The 19,950-nt window shown below is 39.7% G+C and overlaps 2 protein-coding genes across 6 annotated transcripts in view; one reads left to right on the top strand and one right to left on the bottom strand.

Moving 5' to 3' along the window:
* Nucleotides 1–206: 206 nt before the first annotated feature.
* RUFY1 (RUN and FYVE domain containing 1) lies at nt 207–15,707 on the bottom strand. 5 transcript variants are annotated; one of them, XM_083798419.1, is made up of 19 exons: nt 15,410–15,464; nt 12,870–12,933; nt 11,864–12,037; nt 11,416–11,533; nt 10,689–10,790; nt 10,247–10,370; nt 9,094–9,152; nt 7,846–7,911; nt 7,313–7,382; nt 6,726–6,827; nt 6,201–6,317; nt 5,580–5,747; nt 4,125–4,222; nt 3,535–3,654; nt 3,245–3,374; nt 2,341–2,435; nt 1,853–1,901; nt 1,571–1,648; nt 207–935 (listed from the first exon to the last, which is right to left on the bottom strand). In XM_083798419.1, the coding sequence occupies exons 3-19, from the start codon at nt 12,018–12,020 to the stop codon at nt 792–794; spliced, it is 1,797 nt and encodes a 598-aa protein (XP_083654545.1). In that variant the 5' UTR covers nt 12,021–12,037; nt 12,870–12,933; nt 15,410–15,464; the 3' UTR covers nt 207–791. The 5 variants fall into 5 exon arrangements, with proteins under 5 accessions (XP_083654545.1, XP_083654541.1, XP_083654543.1 ...); XM_083798415.1 differs by lacking the exon at nt 12,870–12,933 and having other exon boundaries at nt 15,410–15,707; XM_083798417.1 differs by lacking the exon at nt 12,870–12,933 and having other exon boundaries at nt 15,459–15,698.
* Nucleotides 12,461–19,950, top strand: part of ADAMTS2 (ADAM metallopeptidase with thrombospondin type 1 motif 2) — a 245,481-nt gene continuing 237,991 nt past the window's right edge. Inside the window, exons 1-2 of the mRNA XM_083798406.1 lie at nt 12,461–12,598; nt 12,674–12,818. Of these exons, the coding sequence (XP_083654532.1) occupies nt 12,684–12,818 (135 nt within the window). The 5' untranslated portion in view covers nt 12,461–12,598; nt 12,674–12,683. The remainder of the gene's footprint in view (nt 12,599–12,673; nt 12,819–19,950) is intronic.

The raw sequence follows: 19,950 nt of genomic DNA, 5'->3' as shown, positions 1-19,950 counted from the left end.
TCCTCTCTTGGAAGAGCAGCAGTTACTTCCTCAGGGTTGGCTCTATGCAGCCTGTCCCAAGGGAATACTATGTTTAAGCATGCTGGAGCTGGTTATTCTAGAGGTGTTTCAGTCTCCATATTTTAAAGCCTTTGCCCACAGCACAAGACCCCTCTTTTCCAGGAACCATGACTGACTCAGCTCTTAAAAACCAGAACTTCACTTACTTTCAGTTCTTGCAAAAGGCTTTATTGTGCAGCTACCATACTGTGTTCACAGCCACTTTCAGAACAAGTGTTAAATTGCAGTTTTTGACTAGGAAGTATACTGAAGGCACATTCATTTACACGGATAAAGCTCTTTCCATAGGTAATTCATAAACGGACATTCCTCAGCACAAATACAAAACTGTACAGTAGCCAGTATAACAAACAGGAACACCTACGCTGAACATAGAGGAAGTGAAGTTAATGTGCAGAAGAAAACTTTTAGAGGGATTAGGTATAACCGTAGAAATGCCATATACAAATTTTAGTACAAATACCTTGTCTATAAAAATTGGAAAGTGAGTGTGCATTGTAATTTCAAATAGAACTTTAATGGAAATTACACGATAATTTTTCTCAGTAATTCCAGTTGGAGAAAGATTAGCTTGCATAATTAATCCCTACATTCTTTTACACTGACCTATCCAACAGTGGAAAATACTAGAGAGCAGACAGTGCTGCACAGAAGGTGCCTAGAATTCACAATTAAAAAAATAATGGCTACTTTTCCAATGTTAAAGTGGTCCCTTGGAGGTCACCAAAGCCTTAGGAGGAATTAGATGAGCACCGCTGAAGTAGTAAGGTGTGACAAGTATCACAGACACGGACAGGTTTAGGATACGATGGCAGTGCAAGTTCATTGCTGGAACAAGTGTTGCAGAAGATGTCCCCGCAGTTTCTGCAGTGGTGCTACAAACAAAGAGCTAAAGTAAGAACAACTGCCCAAATAATAAGCATACTGAAGACATAAAGAGTCTACTAACGTCCTCCACTTCCCAGCCCACCCCTCACAGCAGTTTCCTCCTGCACAGAGAGCTCAGCATCGAGCCGCAAGGTCTGCACCGAGCGCAGCTTCCCTTAGGTACTGCGGGGCTGCGCTGGTGCTCCCTGCCTGCCCTGGCACACCCCGGACCAAACCTCCCAGAGGACAGGGGGCACAAGCCCTGCTCTACACAGCGGAAATGCCCCGCTCGGGCTGCCACGTTCCCCCTGCAGGAGCAGGAGGTTCCCTGTGCCTGAAAGGCACTGAGCACGGCCCATCAGAGCGCTGCTGTCTGCCTCACGTACAGTTCGGAGAACTGTATGGTGAACCACACCACAGGGGACATAGCTCACACCAACTCCCTACCAAGGAAAGGGCCCAAGCAGAACACGCAGCTGTTTAAGCTGTCTTTTCAAAGACTTCCTGTTGGTATGGTAACTAGAATTCCTGAAAACAAGATGTGGAACTGAAGCAGCCTCAGTTTTCCTTAGCAAACTGAGCAACAGCACGCAGCGCCTGTTTTCTGAGAGAAAAGGAGAAGAAACGCCCTGAACAACACTACCTTTCTTCTTGAGATAGAGAACTCCTTTTCGCATTGCTTGCAATGTGTTGCTTCATCATCCTTCAGCCAGGTATGACCCTATGAAATTGGAACAAAGCCATCAGTACAGATAAAAATAAATTTATAAAATAAAGTTCAGAAGCAGTTTGCCAACCAATTGTCAGTATTTTTCAAAAGCCATCTTTTTAACGTCGGATAAAATAAATTAGGAGTTAACTGTGGTGAAATTTAAAGTTTTAAGTGAAATTCATGTTTAATGAAAATATCCATGTGATAGAGTACCTTTAGTGCTTTATTTACTTCTTTAATATCTTCCATCTTCAGCTTGGATCTGAGAAAAAAAATAAAAAATTACTCCCTCTCCATGACTTTCCATTTTGTTGTGTTGAATTTTACCTGCCATTCCACTGTCCAACCACTGAATCTAAACTCTTTTTCAGTCAGCTCACTGTTACAGCTCTGAACCACTTAGTATCACCAGGAAACACTGTCACCTTGGGGTAAAACCCCCATTTTCAGTATAGTCAGAAGCAATATGGAAAAAGCAGAGTTCTACGCTAAGAACCGTGGTTTCCCATTTACTGTAGTTTCTCAGCTAGCTTGAAGGATCTTCCCTCACTTTTACTTTGTGGCTGTTTAGCTTCCCTGGGTATAGTAATTTCCTCCTAAAATTCTCATATAACTGGATGTGTTTTAGAATTATTTGTATTAGTTTGATACACTAACCCCCAAGTCACATCACTTCCTGTAGTTTGACTCCTAGAACTTACTGGCTGAGATGAAGTCCCATTTCTTGAAGAGCTTGCTCCTGTTCTTCACAGACTTTCTCTAACTGCTGCTTCTCATCTTGCAGTTTTCTCAGTTCCTGTAAAATTAAGCACAAAATCAAGTTCATGTGCCAAGTCTGATCCATAACATAGTCTACCCAAAATACCCAAGCATTTCACAAGCATAAGTTCCTTTACAAAGCTACCTAATTCTAAGGCTTTATTTTTAGCATTACATGAGTGAACTACCAATGGATTCTTGTACAGCATACAATGAAGTCATTTAATCATGTTTACCAGTGAGAGGAAAATTTTCAGGCTTTAACCATCCTTGAACATAGCTAGACCGCAGCAGTCCTATGCCACACACAAGCATATAGACAGATATTGATGTGCAATTGTGCCTTCAGTCTCTAAACTGCTAGATACACAGCAGTAAGTTCTTTTTAGGTTCATAAGAACCGTCATGTTAAAAACAAATCATCTCACTCATTTGGTTTGAATGCCTGAAAACGTGTTCTTATTCTTACAGAGTCACTGAAAGCTCTGAACATGCCATTTCCCACGAGCAGGGCTATCCCACCATGGGGCAGCTGCTGAGGTTTTCGTCCCCTTCTTCATCTGGCTGCCTGGTAAGTGGCTCAGGCACTCGTAGCTAAGGCAGCTCAGATAGCAACCTCCTCAGCCATCTCTAGCAAGGCTGTTTTAATTGCCTGAGTCCTGTACTGCTCCAAGTTCCTTCTCTTGGCATTTCATGTGCAGACTTGTATTACACCAGCCAAGCTTTTGAAACCACTCAGATGATGAACATGGTACAGAAACAACTAATCTGCTACAGATGCGAGCATTGCATTCATTTCAAGTCAGCTTTAAATCTGAACACTGGGCATGTTTGCACTATGCATACCTTCTTCAGTCCTTCCATTTGTTCCAATTCTGTTTTAAGCAGAGAGGTAGCATCCTTCTCTTGGTGTAGTTCTCTTTGCAAAGTTTGTCTCTGTTCCTTTTCAGATTTTAACTCCTTTTCCAGCGTTGAGCTATTTAAAAATAATTGATTCTGAGAAACCCTACAGCAGAAAATATCCTATGGTATTTAAGGATAGCACTTCTTAAAGAAATGGTAGAAAGGGAAAAAAACAACAACAAAAAAAAACCACAAGCAAACAAACAAAACAACAAAAAAACCTGATGAAATACCATTTGCTGTCCATCTGGGACATCTGTTGCCGACAAGTGTCAAGCCTGCCAGCAAGCTCTTGCTTCATCTTGTTGCATCTTTCTTCTGCAGCTTGCCTTGCCTTTTCTGCATGCTGCAATCTACAAAGTAAGGAACATGTACATTTGCTGTTAATTCACATATTCCATATCTATTTGCTGTCATTTTGTTCCTTTATATTTACAATGTAGGCCTTTACAGAAAGCTAAGCCTAGCCTGAAGATACTTGTGGAGGACAACTGAGTTTTTGAAAAAACCTGTTTCTGCAAAACACAAAATCAAGAGTCATAGCAGTTCCTTATCTAAGGCCAACACATTTTTAAACAGTCTGCTATGAAAAGAGCTATGATTTTCAAATGAGTCAACTATGTGCATGTTTGCCTGGGAAAAGGGAACAGACAAGTACAGAGTGATAATGGGGAGAAAAAAAAGAACATCACGCTAGCATGCATACCCAAATATCTATAGGAGACATAACTGATAATGTTATATGGAGAAATACAAGGTCATTCTATAAAGGTCTCAGTTGGAACATTTCTGCTGACATGAGTGGTGTTGAGCTTGTAAGTACCTCTCTTCCATTTGTTTCATAGAAGACATCATCTCATTTGTTTTTTCTTCAAAGGAAGATATTGCTTCTGTTTTCTGTTGTAATGAACACTCTGCATTCTGCAGGAATAAAGTGAATAGATACTGCAGGTAAGACAGTTTAGTTCGTAAAGCACAGTGTTAGGGCTTAATGAAAGTCAGTCACTAGATAAAGACTGTTTGTACGTTCCATTTAGACATAGGCACGCTTTGTAACAAGACAAACAAAATGCTGATAATGACCGAGCAGACACTCCTCGACTTGCTTTGTTCAGAAAAACACTTTAGTGTACTAAACTCTGACTCATGAGATCAGCTACAAGCCAGAAATCTTTTAAGGAGTCTGAAGAAGAAAATTGTCACATTATATCGTAAGGATAAGCATATCGATTATGTTACTATTACAATTTGAATGAAACAGCTGCACTTAAAGGGTGGGGAACTAGGAAGCAAAGAAAAGCATTTTTCACATCAAGTAAATTCTGCTTTTCAAAGCAAAGGCATACCTCAGCACCGGGGTTTCACTGGCCATTGCTCTGCAAGTTTATGTGCATCTGTGAAGGAGGCAAAGGCCTGGAAAAAGCCTGAATAAACATCAGGAAACAGTCCATAAAAATGGAGAGAAGTCACCTTTGGACTTCCGGCACCAGAGTTGGGAGGGGAAGAGTAGTTAAACCCCTGTTTCATTAATGGACACAAACTCTGCCTATTTTGTGCAAATACTGCCACTCCATTATTTCCTTGTAGAAATGTCTACAAGTGTATGACCAGTCCTGACCACAGAGCTCCCCCCTTCTCAAATCCAGCATTGCCTTTTCACTAGCTACAGCACTCAGTTGACCATTTGGATACAGACTCCAGAAATTAGACAAAAATAACTTAATTTTCTATTGGTTTAGAGAAGCTTGTTGTTGGTTTCTATGGTAAACTGTTAAGTGAAAAGCAAGACAACACAGATGGGAAGAAGAAGCAAAACAGTTCTTGGCTGTATTAAGTGACTACATTTTTTAAAGATTTCAGTGGCTAAAACAAAGACCCTTAAAACCACCTTCTTCCCTGTGAGAGCTCTCCTTCTCTTCCTAACTCTTTCAGCATGTCCTGGATGATCCTATAGCACACCACACAGCATTCTGAAGGAAAGTCCCTTTCTTTCCAAACACAGCCAATCTCATAACAATGAAACATAATAAAAAAAATAAACAATTCCTTCCCCAGTTCTAAAATAGATATTCCTGAGAAAATCGCTGCATCTATTACTTCAGATGAAACATAATAAAAAAAATAAACAATTCCTTCCCCAGTTCTAAAATAGATATTCCTGAGAAAATCGCTGCATCTATTACTTCAGATGCACGTAAGTGCATATGCACACCTTATGCATGATCAACATGAGAAGTCCACCACTCCAGCTGCTTTCTACTCACCGCTACGTACGTACCTGAGATTTGTGAAACATCTGCAAGTTAATAGCTTTCACTTCTTCTAATTGCTGACGAAGCGCAACCAGGGTGTCTTGTTTTTCATGAGTATCTTTTTCCAGAAGTTTCATGGCAATTTCCATTTCTGTTTTCATTCCAATCTGTAGCTCCAACTCTTTCTCTAGTTCCTTACAAACAGATTTCCTAGTTACTACTACGTAGCCATGTGCCACAGATAAGTACTTCCAAAACCCATATAAACCTACACAGCAAGCCTTGTCAGTCTCTTTACCAGTCATTAACCGGCAGTTCACTGTGGAAGTGACCCTTGTCCATATACCATATTTTCCTCCATAAACACAGTTACATTTCTTTTTGTTTTTATCTTAGCCTCTTCTGTAATAATCCCAGTACACTTTTAAACAGGGGAAGACCTTTTACTCTCAGCGTTCCAAAAGCCCAGATTTGCAGTTCTTTACAGACGCTGTAAGTGATCTATGTCCAGCATCTTGCTTCTAAACCCATTATGAATTCTGAATAGTTTCAAGAAGCGCACAGCATACATCTGATATTTGTAATGCTACTTTAATGTACAAAGTCCTGGATCTTTCATTTTCCTTTCTATAAGGAAGTTTCCTTACCAGCCTGATCTTTTTTTCTTCTTTCAACTGCTTCCAGACATCACTGTACATTTCATCAAGACCCTGCCGTGACTGCCTGTAAGTATCCAATTCTACTTTTGTATCCTCTTTTGTTACCTGTAAGAAACATTAGCAAAAGCCACATAAGACTACAAAGCTATATAATTTCATTGTACCTCAGAAACAGTTTCACACAATGAACGTGCTACTTCAAGCAAAATCCTACCACTTTATGATTAAAATCTAGCCAACATCGATAAACTGAAATTTCAGAGAGTAAAAATAGCAAGAAACCATTCTAACGTTTCTATTGCTGTCTCCCTTCTGCAAACACATTTTTAAGTCTGTAGCAGAGAACAGCAAAATCCAATATATGTGCATATTATAATAAACAGCGATTTACAGTAGTGTGCTAAACAGTGGTACTTAGCATTCCAGTTCAAAGCTCTTTCAAGAGCACTAACTCCAGTTGAACAAGAGAGCTTGCTTATTTTAAGGATCCCCATCTTTAAATCATTGTCCTACCTCTACACTTTTTTCACTCCGTTCGCGAATTAATTCATTTTGTTGTTTTAACTGCTGCTGCTCTTCCTGAAGAGATCCAATTCGGTCAGTTGCTGCTGCCAGCTAAGAAAAGAACATATGTATATTTTTATCAATGTACAAGCATATAACACCAGGATGAATTCTAGAGTTAGTTAGTTCTCACTTTCCCTCTTGAGCTTTTCATTCTTCCCAGAAACTGGGATTTTTTTTTTTTTTGACTTCTATTCCTCACATGACAAATAATATACAAGTGTGTGAGCAGGGAGAAGAGGGACAAATCGTTTTCATTAGTGATATGATTATTCTGGGGTGGAGAAATCCCTGCAAGAAAAACACCTTGATTAAGGAAACCAGTCCAACAAGTAAGTATCCGAAAGCATTTTAATTACTAACATAACACAAAACCTTTCCACAGAGCTGGCCACGTGTCCCAACTCTCGCTAGCCCTATCAGTCCCCTGTACTACACTAGTACCAGCTGAAACAGTTTAAGCCTATGGTGAATTCTTCAGGTGTTTTACCTCTAACAGAAGAGAGCTAAGAAATATTTAACAGCCAGACACAAACCTCTTCCTGCAGCTTTGAATTAGTCTTCTCTAAACAGTCTATTTTGTTCTGAAGATCGGCAACTGTGCAACTGCAGTAAGGAAAAATGCATAAAAACAATACATGAAGCGTCAATGTTCAACACTTATTCTTATCCACAACCATACTTGTATTTGCTAACAGCGAAATACTTCGGTGAGCTGGGGAAAAAAAAAAACAAAACAGAACAGAACAAAGATGGTTGTCTCTTGTAAGCAGAACACATCTCCATCTAAAGAACAAATTTCGAGATGCTTCTATCACAAATTCATCTCCAAAAATCTCCTTTTTTCCATTAGAAAGCCTCAAAACGGTCAACTATTTTTACACAGACTTGTTTTTGTGTTACGTTTGCCTTCAGAAGAGTAAGATTACAAAATGAAAGCAGGTCTTTGGCAAGGAATCAGAAAAGGCGTTTCATTATCAGACAAGAATCTACGTGACTGACGGCAAAGACATTTAATGTCGTAATGGAAAATAGAGTGTTTATACATTAGAACAGATGAAAATCCTACCTTAGATGCCGGTTAAGTTCTTCTACATAATGCTTCTGGTCAAGGACAGCAGTAATCCCTCCATCTCTAATTGTAAAGTGAGAATTTATTGATTGAGAAGATAATTCTCTTTATTTGAAAGTGTTAATTTGTACTAGGATTTTCAGCATAGACTTGCAAACCTTTCCTCTTTTTCTTCTAAAAGTACTTGTGTTTGAGCTAGACTGGGAAGCAGTAAGAAGACTTTCTGTCCCAAAGATAAGCAAAGTACTAGAATACCATTATGATTTCAGAGGCAAAAGGACAGCATTAGAAAGCTGTGTCACATGTCCTCTCTAACAGACTTATTTTATATTACATGTTAAGCCTGGGAAAAAAATATATTTCCTAAACTTGGGGGTGGAGGAAAGTATCTGGATGCTCTAGAAGGTACGTACTTTTGCACATTGTTTTATTTAAAGACAATTTCTGTTTCGCTTTCAAACACATGAAGAATGAAGAGAACTGGAGTATGCTTTTAATGTTAAAAAAGTGAACTAATTAAAGCACTCATTTGTACAATGTGAAGTGTAACAACTTTCAAAGGACAGTATGGACGAGAAGGCAAGTCTCTCATTTAAGAAGAGCTAGAATGGTTGCAGATACCACTCGTCTCATGGACATATTCCCTGTATTTTATGTATTCATACCTCATACCTGTATTGCTGTTTCTCATCGACAGCTAAACAGTAAAGTGCTCTAAAGTACAGGAAGTAAACAAACTATATAAAGTCTCTATCTACTACAGGTCTTACAGATACAGCAATACTAACGGTTGCAGCCTATTCCTCACCTAACACTTCAGAAAAAGTATTTCTTTCCTCTGTATCTGATCTCTCCCACAGAAAATAGCTACTGAATTGAGAGCATTTCTGCAATAGTGCAGAAAAACAAAGCACTTAACAAAAGGTGCCCAGGCAGATCAAGAAAAAGATCAAGATCAAGAAATAAAGATCAAGAAAATACACTAAAGATCAAGAAAATCAAGAGATCAAGATCAAGAAATACACTACCTAAAATTGTGTGTTCTTAATTTGGTCCTGGCTCGGAACACTCCCCACATGTATTGTTAAAATTGCCATGGCCTCAACCTTTACCATGCTTTTATTTAGATAACAAATTTATGTAGGATTCTCTTTTGAATGATTAAAAAGAGTTTGAGATCTCTAGCACTGACATGTTCCCACAGATCTGTCAGCTTTGTTCTTCGAAAAACTTAACAATACGTACTGTTTGCTATCACTGTCCTGCGTTTCCTTCAGGTACAAAGAAAAATCAATCACTCCAACCTGAAAAATATATTTAATAATTAACACACTTTCACAGGGCAATTCTTGAGTAGCAGCTGACGTTACTTTACATTTGGAAAAGAGTAAAAATCTAAAGTTTAGGTTTAGGAAGACAGATAAAACCTATACTCTTCACAACTGAAACAAACTCGCATGTCAGTGTTTGTCATAAAAACATCAAAATGACTATATTCAGTGTGCTCGGTTTCCCAGGAGTTATTAGTTTTGACAGCATTTCTATAAACTGCTACTGGAAGTGATGGATACTTATGTACTTGTCAGTGTGAGAAATGTGATGAGCCTCTACACAGGACATTCCTGTCTTCACCCACCAAATGAAAACAAAACACCTTAAATCAGGCCTTCTACAAGCAAACACAGTATCTTCTTACAGGGACCTGCCATTTAAGTAATTCTCTGATTTTTGTTAAAGAGATTAATAGCTAGCCATGTTCATATTTTCTAGAACAGGCAATGTAATTTCAACAACTTCTGCAACAGTCTCTCTTAAAGAAGAAAAAGATTAATAAGAATTAAATTACAGCCACATACATTTTTAATTTCTAGCACAGAAAGAAGGTTAGACTCCTGCAATGCTACTGACCCATTTTGTCAAAATTTGCCTAATTTAAAAACAAAACAGATTGGCTGAAACAGGACATAGTACTGAATTACACGATACAATAAGTTATGCAGAGGTCAACGTAACATTACATTAAACAAAAATGCCATTCATTTGCTTGGGCCACAAATATCTCAAAACATTCCTTAAACTCCTGGTCTGTTTCATTAAAGCAGCAGACATATGGGACATCACTCCCCCAACACCCCCAAACCGAAAGAAAACCACCAACACACCCAAAATGAATCCTCCCATAGCTCTTAGCAGACTGATTTTGACAATGTATCTCACGTAATTATCTCAGCTCATCTAACGTTTGATTTCTCATAAGGCATTCATATGTCCACTTCAAATGACAAACCCTGGCTGCAGAACAGATTTAGAAATTCTGGACCCGTCTCAGTAGAACATTTATGTGCTTAATTCTACAGGAGTCTTTAAAGAACCGATTGTATTTAAACTTAATCTTCACCTGGGAATCCAAGTCTTCTCCTTTCAAGCAAAGGTTTGCATCAATAACATTCAGTCCAACTAACAGACCCACAATGACTGCTCCTTCCTCCTCCATCATCAACGCATCAGGCTCGTAAAATTCACTAGAAGAAATATTATAAGGCATCACTGCACATCGTAATTTTAATGGTACTTCTATCACTGAAACAATTTAAATAGTAATGTAGTCCTTATAAAGCTCAGCTAATCAGTCCCTTACTAATTTACTGTGCAAGGCAGAAGATGCTGAACGTTCACAGAAAATACTTGCAACTGTAGGTGCACTGCAAAAACAACGAACAACTTGTTCCTCTGCAGGTCGCAAGAAGAAGCTTGAAGTTCAACTGGTCAATTAATGACCTCCTACCACAGCAATCCAAGTACATTCAGTGAATACAACGTACGTGTGTCTGTACTGTTACCTTAATAGATGCTTGTGGTCCAAGAGCACTTTGAGATAATCTGCCAACTTCTTTTGCATGAGTGCCAGGTAAAGCCAAGCCCGTCCTCTTCCCACAGCAGTCCTAAAATAAAACACTGCATGTTTTGGTAAAAACAAAAAGTTTAAGCACATCTGTGCAATTCAAAATCCTCTCTACGAAGAAAGACAAAGGTAGTTATTTACTAAAAAAAAGAAATCGCAGGGGAAATAAAACGTCTCCAGAACAGAGAAGCATTTGAGTACATCCCATTGCTTCCATGAAGGGAAAGTACATTGTAGATCTTTCCAGTTTATGCAGATTTTACATACTTTCAACTAGCACTATAACCCAGCTGTTCATGCGTTCTTAACATAACACTAGTCCCTTCATTATCCCAAATTATCTAAATGAAATACAAACATGCACAATGTTAGACACAGCCATAAAAGTGATGGAAACGAGGAAAAAAAAAGCTGAAGACTGCAGCTATTTTTAGCAAGCTCACAGAAGTTTCCAAATACTGTTTTTAATTGGACAGCATTGCTTGAATCAGAAGCACTGAATATTTTGAGATGCTCTCCTTATCTCCTGGAGAAGTCAAAGCCTCCTCCAGACCCTATTTTTCTCTTTGGGAAAAAGATCTCATTACCGAGTGCAAGAGACTATCCAAAGGATTCTTTTACCCGGCAGTATAAGTGAAACACATAATCCCCAACAATCAACTTACTTCAACTCTGGCAGATTTTTAACACTAGTCGCTATATCTGATGCTTCAGGACAAAGTTTTTCCACAAGCTCCAAAGGACCAAAGAACGACTTGTTCTGCCCAATAAAGGTCTTCTTCACTAAGGGAGTGTACAGAGAAGTTTGTGATGAGAACCGACAGGCTTCCACCTCCAACCCAGAATCAGAAATCTTAGTCCACATTTTACTTCACCTTGCCAGCTCCTAATATGTCAATAGAAACGGGGCATTAAAAATACTTTGACAGTTTAGGAGGCACGGCATATACCAGAGGGTAAAAACACAGTTATAATCGGGAAGGCTGCCTAGCACGGTTCATGGTATGCAACTGACATTAACCACACAAGAAGTCACACCGGAGACACAACACAGACCCCGTTATCTGCCTCTCCTCAGCGTGGCAGTCAGGCCACAGGGGAGCGGGTGCCCACCTTTCAGGCCGTGCTTGAGGCAGTGCTCCAGCACCACGAAGAACTGCTGCAAGGGAGGGAAGTCCGAGTCCAGCGTGCGGCCCAGGCTGAGGGCCGACTGGATGAGGGTTTTGATACTGAGCTTCATCATGTTCATCAGGTTGGCGCGCTCCTCCATGGCGTGGTATCGCACACCTGGGCGGCGGGGACAGGGGTGAAAAAAGAAAAGCGTTTCCTATTTTTATTTCTTTCAGCAACACGCTCCTCCTGCCCCCTCCCGGCGCTGCGGGGAGCGCTGTCTCCCCATCTCGGCCTCCATCTTGCTGAGGTGAGCGGCTCCGGAGGCGCTGGGGAGCCCCCCCCCCTCACCGCACGACCGCGGAGCTCCAGAACCGAGGACGGCGGGAGAACCACGGCGGCCTGGGGAGCCCCAACACCGGGGGAGCCCCCACCATCCCCGGCCCTGCCGCCCCCGGCCCTACCTGCGAGGCAGGGGCTGCCCCCGAGGCCAGGCCCCATGGCTCCTGCGTTACCACGGCAACCCCGCCTCCCGCCCCGCGCCTCTCGCGGTGCTCGCGAGGCCGCCGCCATTTTAGCGAGCTGGGGCCGCGCCGCGGTGCCGCCGGCTCCCCCGCCTGGCGGCCTCGGCTCCTCAGGGAGCTGCGCCGCCGACTCCCGCAGCCTCCAGGGGCCTCAGTGCCCTGCCCTGAGGCTCCCCTCGTGCTAGGGGAGAGATGTGCTCCTCCTGAATGAGGGGTAAGAAACAAAACAAGCGAAAAAAAAAAAAAAAAAGGCAGGCAGGCTGCCAGCTGCCACTTTATCTTCACACAGGTGCTGACAGATGCTGCCACCACTACACCTAAGTGATCTTTTGAGACAGGGACGTTGCGTTAGGAGATTCCTGGTGTCAGCTGTGCATCAAATGGGGGCCATACTCCCCGCAGAAACAGCAGTTACAGAAGACCAAGTGCAACAGGTAGACCCCCCTATGTTAATCACATGCAAGATTGATAGAACTATTACTAACAGCATGCAGAAGTCTATCCAGATACTAATTTTCATCATTACCTTCTTCTGAACAGGATGGTAATCTAGAATTAAGATTGAGCAAAAATTTTCCTTATGAAAAGCGTGAAAACAGCTATCCTAATCAAATTGATATCAGTAATAATGGAGCACATGAGCTCTTGTCTTCCCAGTAGCCTGCCTCTCTCAATATCTTCAGTCAATGTAGTGGATGCCTCAAAATTACTTGTAATGTCTGAGATGAGACTGAAGATTTTAAGGGCTGTAGTATTTTGAATTTTGATTTCAGCATTGTCAAGTTATACATTAAAAACAGAAAGAAAACCTCACTAGAAATAGGAAATCTGTGGCTTTGTTGAAGTATTCAGTAGCCGCTCATCAAGTTATTTTGGGTGTTTCCTGAATTTGAACTTATCAGAAATGTTTAGCTTGTAAGACTTGCTCAAGAGATACACATGTATTATTCACAAGACTTAAAAAATTAATAATGTGTATGAAATGTTCTTTATGAACACAAATTTTAGTTAAACAGGGTCTTCTTAAAGATTTGTATTAAGTTTAAATAATAATTTGAACAATTGTTTTGACTGTTGCAAATTTACACAGTCAAATACACCTTTTGCAAAACTATGTACTAGTAGGTACGTGCAAAGTATTCAGGTATTAGGCAGATTATGAAAGTCAAACCTCAAAGATTAGAAAGCATTACGCAAGTGCAAAAGATCCCAGACATATGCTGCAATCTTTTTCAAAACATGATCAGACAGTCTCTTAATCAACTGATTTTTTAATCATCATTTTGAAGCCCCATGCCTTGTTTACTGTACACTATTTAGCACACCTTGAAGTAGGAAAATACTGAAGCCTGAAGAAAAGCTGACAATTCTCCATCTTTTGGTCTTTAAGACACATAGTCTTTCTTGACTCATATTCTTTAGATTTGTAGCTCCTGCCTTCCCAGCCAGGCAAGATAGTTTCATCAAAGGCAGAAAATGGGTTTATGATGTACCTTCCCCTTTCTATCTGTCCAGCTGAGTGTGTAGTGTGCAGCAGTATTTACACGTGATCAACAGATCTGAAATAGGAGGTAGAGGTTATAAATACTCTAACAGCTTGTTCCCTGCTGCCTTCTTTATCTAGTTCTCCACAAGTAGTTTGGCAGACCACATATTATTAAAAAATACCTGCTTTAAATTGAATACGTATAGTGCTTGGTCAAAGTTGATGTGAAAGCTCTTTATACAGGAGGGCTGAATAGATGTAATGTGACCAGACACTAAATCACGTAAGTTATGAACAAGTTTTTCTTCTGGAATTTTCTGTAAGTCATCAACATGTTATCAAGATACTTAGAACAATTTGGGAAGGTAGCATTGTATTCCCTTACTTTAGAGATAGGAGGCTGAAAGGTTGTGGTAAAAGTCTCATTAAGTTTGGGAGCTTTGCTTCAAGAAGGAGAACATTGTTTTCCCAACTTCTCACCAAATACCGTGTGTTGTGTTGAATTATGTCTATTCAGAGCATTATTTCAAATGCAGCTGAAGGTAGTGAGATATTCTGCCTCAGGTTAAATCCCAGGTGCTCAAGATTGGCATTCAGGTTTGCTGTGAGACTGTAGTGCACAAAAAGATAGGAATCTGTATTTTTTCAGGACATGATTAATCTTGAACTCTAGCTACATGCCTATGTAACACTGAAGTATTTTCATCAAAAAAAAAAAAAGTCCATCAACAATGATTTATTCCACCATGTAGTTATGATTCATCCCCAGAGAAATGCAGCTTGAATACTTAATACTGAAAACAAGAAGGCCTGAACCAGTTAGCATAACTGAGTTCCACTGGTCCCAAACCAGCAAGAACTAGCCTGGGAGCCTGGAATACAAGACTAACACATCCCATTCCTACATCTGAATGGTTTTGTTTCCATGCTCTAAGTATTACTGAGATCTAATTTCCGTAAGGATCCCACTAAAGCCTTCTTAATTCCATTTTAAGAAATCTGTTCCATAAATCCGTAGGGTTACAATACTGATGAATACAGATGTTTAGTAAAGCAAGCTGTAATTAAGTAAAGCTATTTTTAGCATAGTTAATTTATAACAAATCTGTTTCTTAGTCCAATTGTCCACTTTCTGACATTAAAACTATGCAAGAAGTATCAGCATAGTTCCTCCCCTGAGCCAGCCCCCATAGCAAGTGATCCAGCCAATTTGTTACCCTTCCTAGCACAAGCAGGCTGCTGAGCTGAATTTAAAGGGAGAGGGAGAAATAGAATTAATAAAAGCCTACCACACAAAAAATAAAGTCAACTTTCCCAAACATATTAACAGTTTAGGATTCTTCTGGTTATAATATATTTTGTTAATTCCACATCTATGTTGTTCATTATAATTTCCTTTAAATAAAAACCTGCAGCATCAGATATTTAACAACAAACTCCAAGTAACAACAACGCATCACTCCCTAAGAAACGCCACTTACGGGAGCTAACTTATTTGCGCAGCATAAAAGCAAGGGTACTAAATAAACATAACCATACTTGTTTTTGCTGTGTTGTCATTGCTGACTGGTTTGGATATGAATCCTACCAAAGCTGCAGACTTCAGAGCGTTGCCATAGCTCAGCGCTAAGTTCTCCGAGGCTTTCTTAGCCAGCGACAAGATCGGAGCAGACCACCTCGCTTCTTCTGCCGCTTTCTCTTTTTCCTCGTTCTTCAGCTGGGTTGCGCTAGGAATCTGGTTTTTGTCAATGATCTCAAAGTCTTCTTGCCTTCCCGCAGCAGCAGCAGTGCATTTCTCCCCGTCAGCCATCTTCGCTCTGTCATATGACCCTGATCAGGCGCACTCCAGGCAGCAGCCCCACGCCCTGCCCGCTGGCTGCAGGGCAGGCACCAGGTACCCACAGCCCCCTTGACTCTTATACAGCAGGTGCATGCACCAGCAGGACCGAGCCGAGCCTTTCCAGAACTCTGCAGTTTGTTCCGTGTTCTGGGTTAAAGATTTAGGAGGGGGGAGCAGGGAGGGGCATGGTAAACTGAGCAAGAGTTTACTTTTTAAACAAGTTATCAAAATAACAAAAATTCGCTCTACAGATTATTTTTTCATTGCGTTCTTTTCCCAAACATTACTTTCAATTAGAAAATTTGTACCATCTTTTGAAATCCTGGATTTGTGCGGTATTATGAAAACTTAAAAAGATCTTTATTACTTTGCCTGTAACTCAAGTTATCCTAGCTCGATTAAAGTGCTGGATAGGAATGACAGGTACACTGTTGTGAAAAGCTCTTGCTTGTGTCGCTGTCACTACAAAATAACTACAGACAGTAAGACTACTTCTTTAATGTATTTGGGCTGTGGTTGGTAGAAGACATGTATCATAAAGGGGAACCGAAATGGCCCTCGTATGAAAATACAGCCTTAGTGTGTGTCACAAGTATTGATGGTTTATCGTTTATTTTTTTCATCCAGGAACTGTACGTACCTGAGATAGAGCACTCACATAGTCATGATGTAGTAGATGCTGCACATTAGTTTTTTTGCCATACAGAAGAAAGTTTTTATTTTTATTTTTTTTGTCCTCCTAAGAAATGAGTGAGGGGGGGAGGGAATAGTAGAGTTGGAGATCAGTTGCAGTAAAAGAAATATTCATGTTTGTCTTATTTATTCTCCTCCTTTAAGCTAGTTTAAGATTGATTTTGTCCTCTTGGCTTCTCAGATACTGAAAGTTTAACAGCTCCTGCTCCACAAGGTACAAGGAAACTCTTGCATTTTTGCTGGGAATTCAGAGATCAGCAGCCTCTTATTCACCCATGATTCATATGAGCTAAGTATAGGCTGTGAGCTACTTTTGCTAAAAGGGTGCAGAGATAAATTTTACTCCATCTAGTGGACTCAAGAAGTACGTGACAGTGGGTTTATATGGCCATAGTATCTAATAGCTTCACAGGTTATCTTCTTGCTGTTGCTGACATGAATGTACTTCTGTTTGACTTGAGTAAGACTTGACATTGATTTTCTGCCATTAGTATCCACCCAATATTAAGAGTCAGGACATACCGGCTAGAGCAGCAAAGCAGGATTCCAACCTTCTAAATAAATTATTTTTCAATACAGCTGAAGAATAGGACTTGAAAGTTTTTGTTACTGAAAATAAAAACAAACCAAGACTCCTGTTCACCTCTCAGTGTGTCGTTCCAATAGCTACAGATGCACTACACTTCCCTGTACTGATTTACAATTAGCTACTTTGTAAAAACAGTGATTGAAAATACCACAGTCTGTGATCATCTTTCTGTAAGTCACTATTAAAAAACATTTCAGTGTACAGAGTAAAGAAACAACCACGGAGGATGTAGTTTACCTAGGATACAGCTTTAAGCACATTAAAAAAAAAAAAAAAAGTTTGTTACTTTGGTTTTGAGCTGCCCTTTTGTCAAAGAGAGGCACTATGCATGAATAACGCTATTCACTTTTAGCTCTGAAAGTGGGTTCGTTTTTATTTTTGGCTTCTGCAGATGCTGATATTTCACCACTGCAGTCTCTTCTTTACAGACCGCTAGTCTAGCTCTTGCCATTCATGTGAAGACGAACAGCATTTTCTTTTGAGAGCCCATTACGCAGCTCTAGGTGTGCCAAAGTATATATATATCAGTTCCATGTAATTACAAACATAGAAGTTTTGAGGACTTAAAGATGTTAGGACGCACTGAAAAGTTAGTCAGGAAACTGAGTGACCCAGTTACTGCTATTTGCCTTTCCTATCCTTAGAAATCAACAAGATGCTTCTAAAAATGAAAAAGTGTCATCGGGAAGCTGTCTGAGCTGTGTGAAATTCAGTTCCCTTTTTATGCAGATTGTACATGGCTTTAAGTTTTATTGCCACCCCTCTTCCTTCTTCTTAAGAGAGAGAGAAAAATATTGAAATATTTATAAAACTGGAGATAGTTAAATAGCAGTGAATTTAAAGTACAGAAATAGATTATTCCTGAAGGACTCATATTTTAATCAGGAAAATGAATCTTTAGGACAAAAGTTTTACTAGCCAAAATGGAAGATGGTTAATTTTAGAAAAGGAGAATCTATATCATTTGCATTCAGTGATTTTGAAAGGGATATTAATTTTCCACACCATGACACTTTCCAAGACAGTGTCTTCGGTTAATTCCTCTTCATCTCAGATTTATTTATTTTTAGAGTAATGGTTTAAGAAGCTTCACTTGCCATTTAATGTTTCAAATGAATCACACACTTAAGGTATTTTAGTTCAGCCAAAAATGCCATAGAGTGCTAACAAGTGAACTTTATAATTAGCTGTCAGTTATACCTTGCATTCCTGTAACATCTGCCAGCAGAGCTTGCATTATACTGTTCCCTCCCTCCTATTCCACAAACCATTAGATCCTTCTTCCCCTTGTGCACTGGAATAAGGGAATGCCAGCTGAGGAAAAACAACGTTAGCAAATGATAACATGTTTTTGTTAGGAACCCACCAAAAAAATCCCAAAACAATAAAACCCAAAACACATTCCATGGCACTGAATGAATTCCCCCCTTATAACAGTGATTAAGTTATCATACTTCTAGAGACAACAGTTTTAACTGTTGGTCTACCTGCAGCTACTTAGCTAATATCACCAATCACTTCTAATCAAAGAACTTTCTTAAAAAAAGGATTGTTTTCGGTTGTGTTATCACAGCTGTCTTGACTCAAAGCAATTTATTTATTTTTTTAAGCCACAAGTTTATGGTCCCTGATACAAATACACCCACCAATGCCTTTCTTGAAACGATCCTCATTACTACAGAAAGGATCAGCTGTTTGAAAGTGTCATTTCACAAGCCATTAGAATTCCTGAGAGAAAATGGAAATAACATTAGGTGGAAATGTGTGTCTTAGTAAATAAAGGGAAAGATAGAGTAGAATAGTGAATAGAACCTTGCGTTAGAACACTGGCACGGAATTAAAAGAGCAGCATCAGAGTTTAGTATATATTTAAATCAGCCAGTGAAGACCAAGTACTCCTCAGATATATATTAAGTCTGGGGAAAATTCAGTATTTTTCAACTCTGAACTATCACCTGCTTTTAGTAAACAAAAGGAGAGAAAAAAAAAAAAGGCCTGTAACAGCAATATAGTAGACTGGAACATGGAATGTCAGAAGGCAGATAAAAACAACACCCCATTTATTTATTTATTATTTTTTTTTGTTATTTACCACATTGTTGGTGCTGTAAAAACAGAGGCAGCAAGCAGAGCTTCCCACTAGGTGACACTACGGCACTACTTTTTTCACAGAGCAGCATTTAATATAGAGCAAGGACACACTGCGAGCAAATCTCATGTTGTGAAGCTACCTGGGAAACAGCAAATAGCTCACAAGGTGCCACTTTCCCAGCAGGGTGTATAAATACCAGATTTTTTGTGCCAGCCTTAAACTACCATGTATATTTTAGAGAGGATCTTTGTGTGGCCATGTGTTTGGAACAGAACTGAGCAATGGCAAAACCATGCCCCTTTAAAAGTTTTACTTTCCGCCACCAAACTTTTAAAATAGGAAAAGAAAACGTGTGTATTAACACGAATGACACGTGTAGTGCCCCATGGTACCAGCTGTGCTAACAGGCCATTTTGGGAAAAGGGAGTTAAGTAGTTGCTTGGGTAGCTCCTATAGGAGGTTCAACTTGTGACCACTGAATATATCTCTAGGAATCTAGATGTACATATACGTGATCCAAAATTATCTGTAGGGTGTAATGGAAACAAAAGGCAAGAGAGTAAAGGGGAAAAAAAATGTAACCCAAAACCACACAGGTCATGTAATTCTAGCTGCTAGTGAATTCAGGATCATTTGCAAGTTCTAGGGTTTGAAATGGGTAGTATTTTACAACAGGTTTTGGTCTGTTAGAAGTTGTTGGATAATGTTCCAAGTACTTTCAAGTACTTTACAAGGGTCAAGAAGTTTAGAGGAATTGTATAATTTGGTTTAGTGTACAGACCAAAAGAGAAATCAGGGTACATCTGTTTGAACGTTTGAATGGTATAATGACTTACATGACCTGTGTGGTTTTGGGTTACATTTTT

The sequence above is a fragment of the Anser anser genome (assembly GCF_964211835.1).
Source record: "Anser anser genome assembly, chromosome: 14".
NCBI lineage: Eukaryota > Metazoa > Chordata > Aves > Anseriformes > Anatidae > Anser > Anser anser.
Note: the sequence above shows the minus strand (reverse complement) of the source record. Positions and strands in the feature narration are given on the sequence as shown.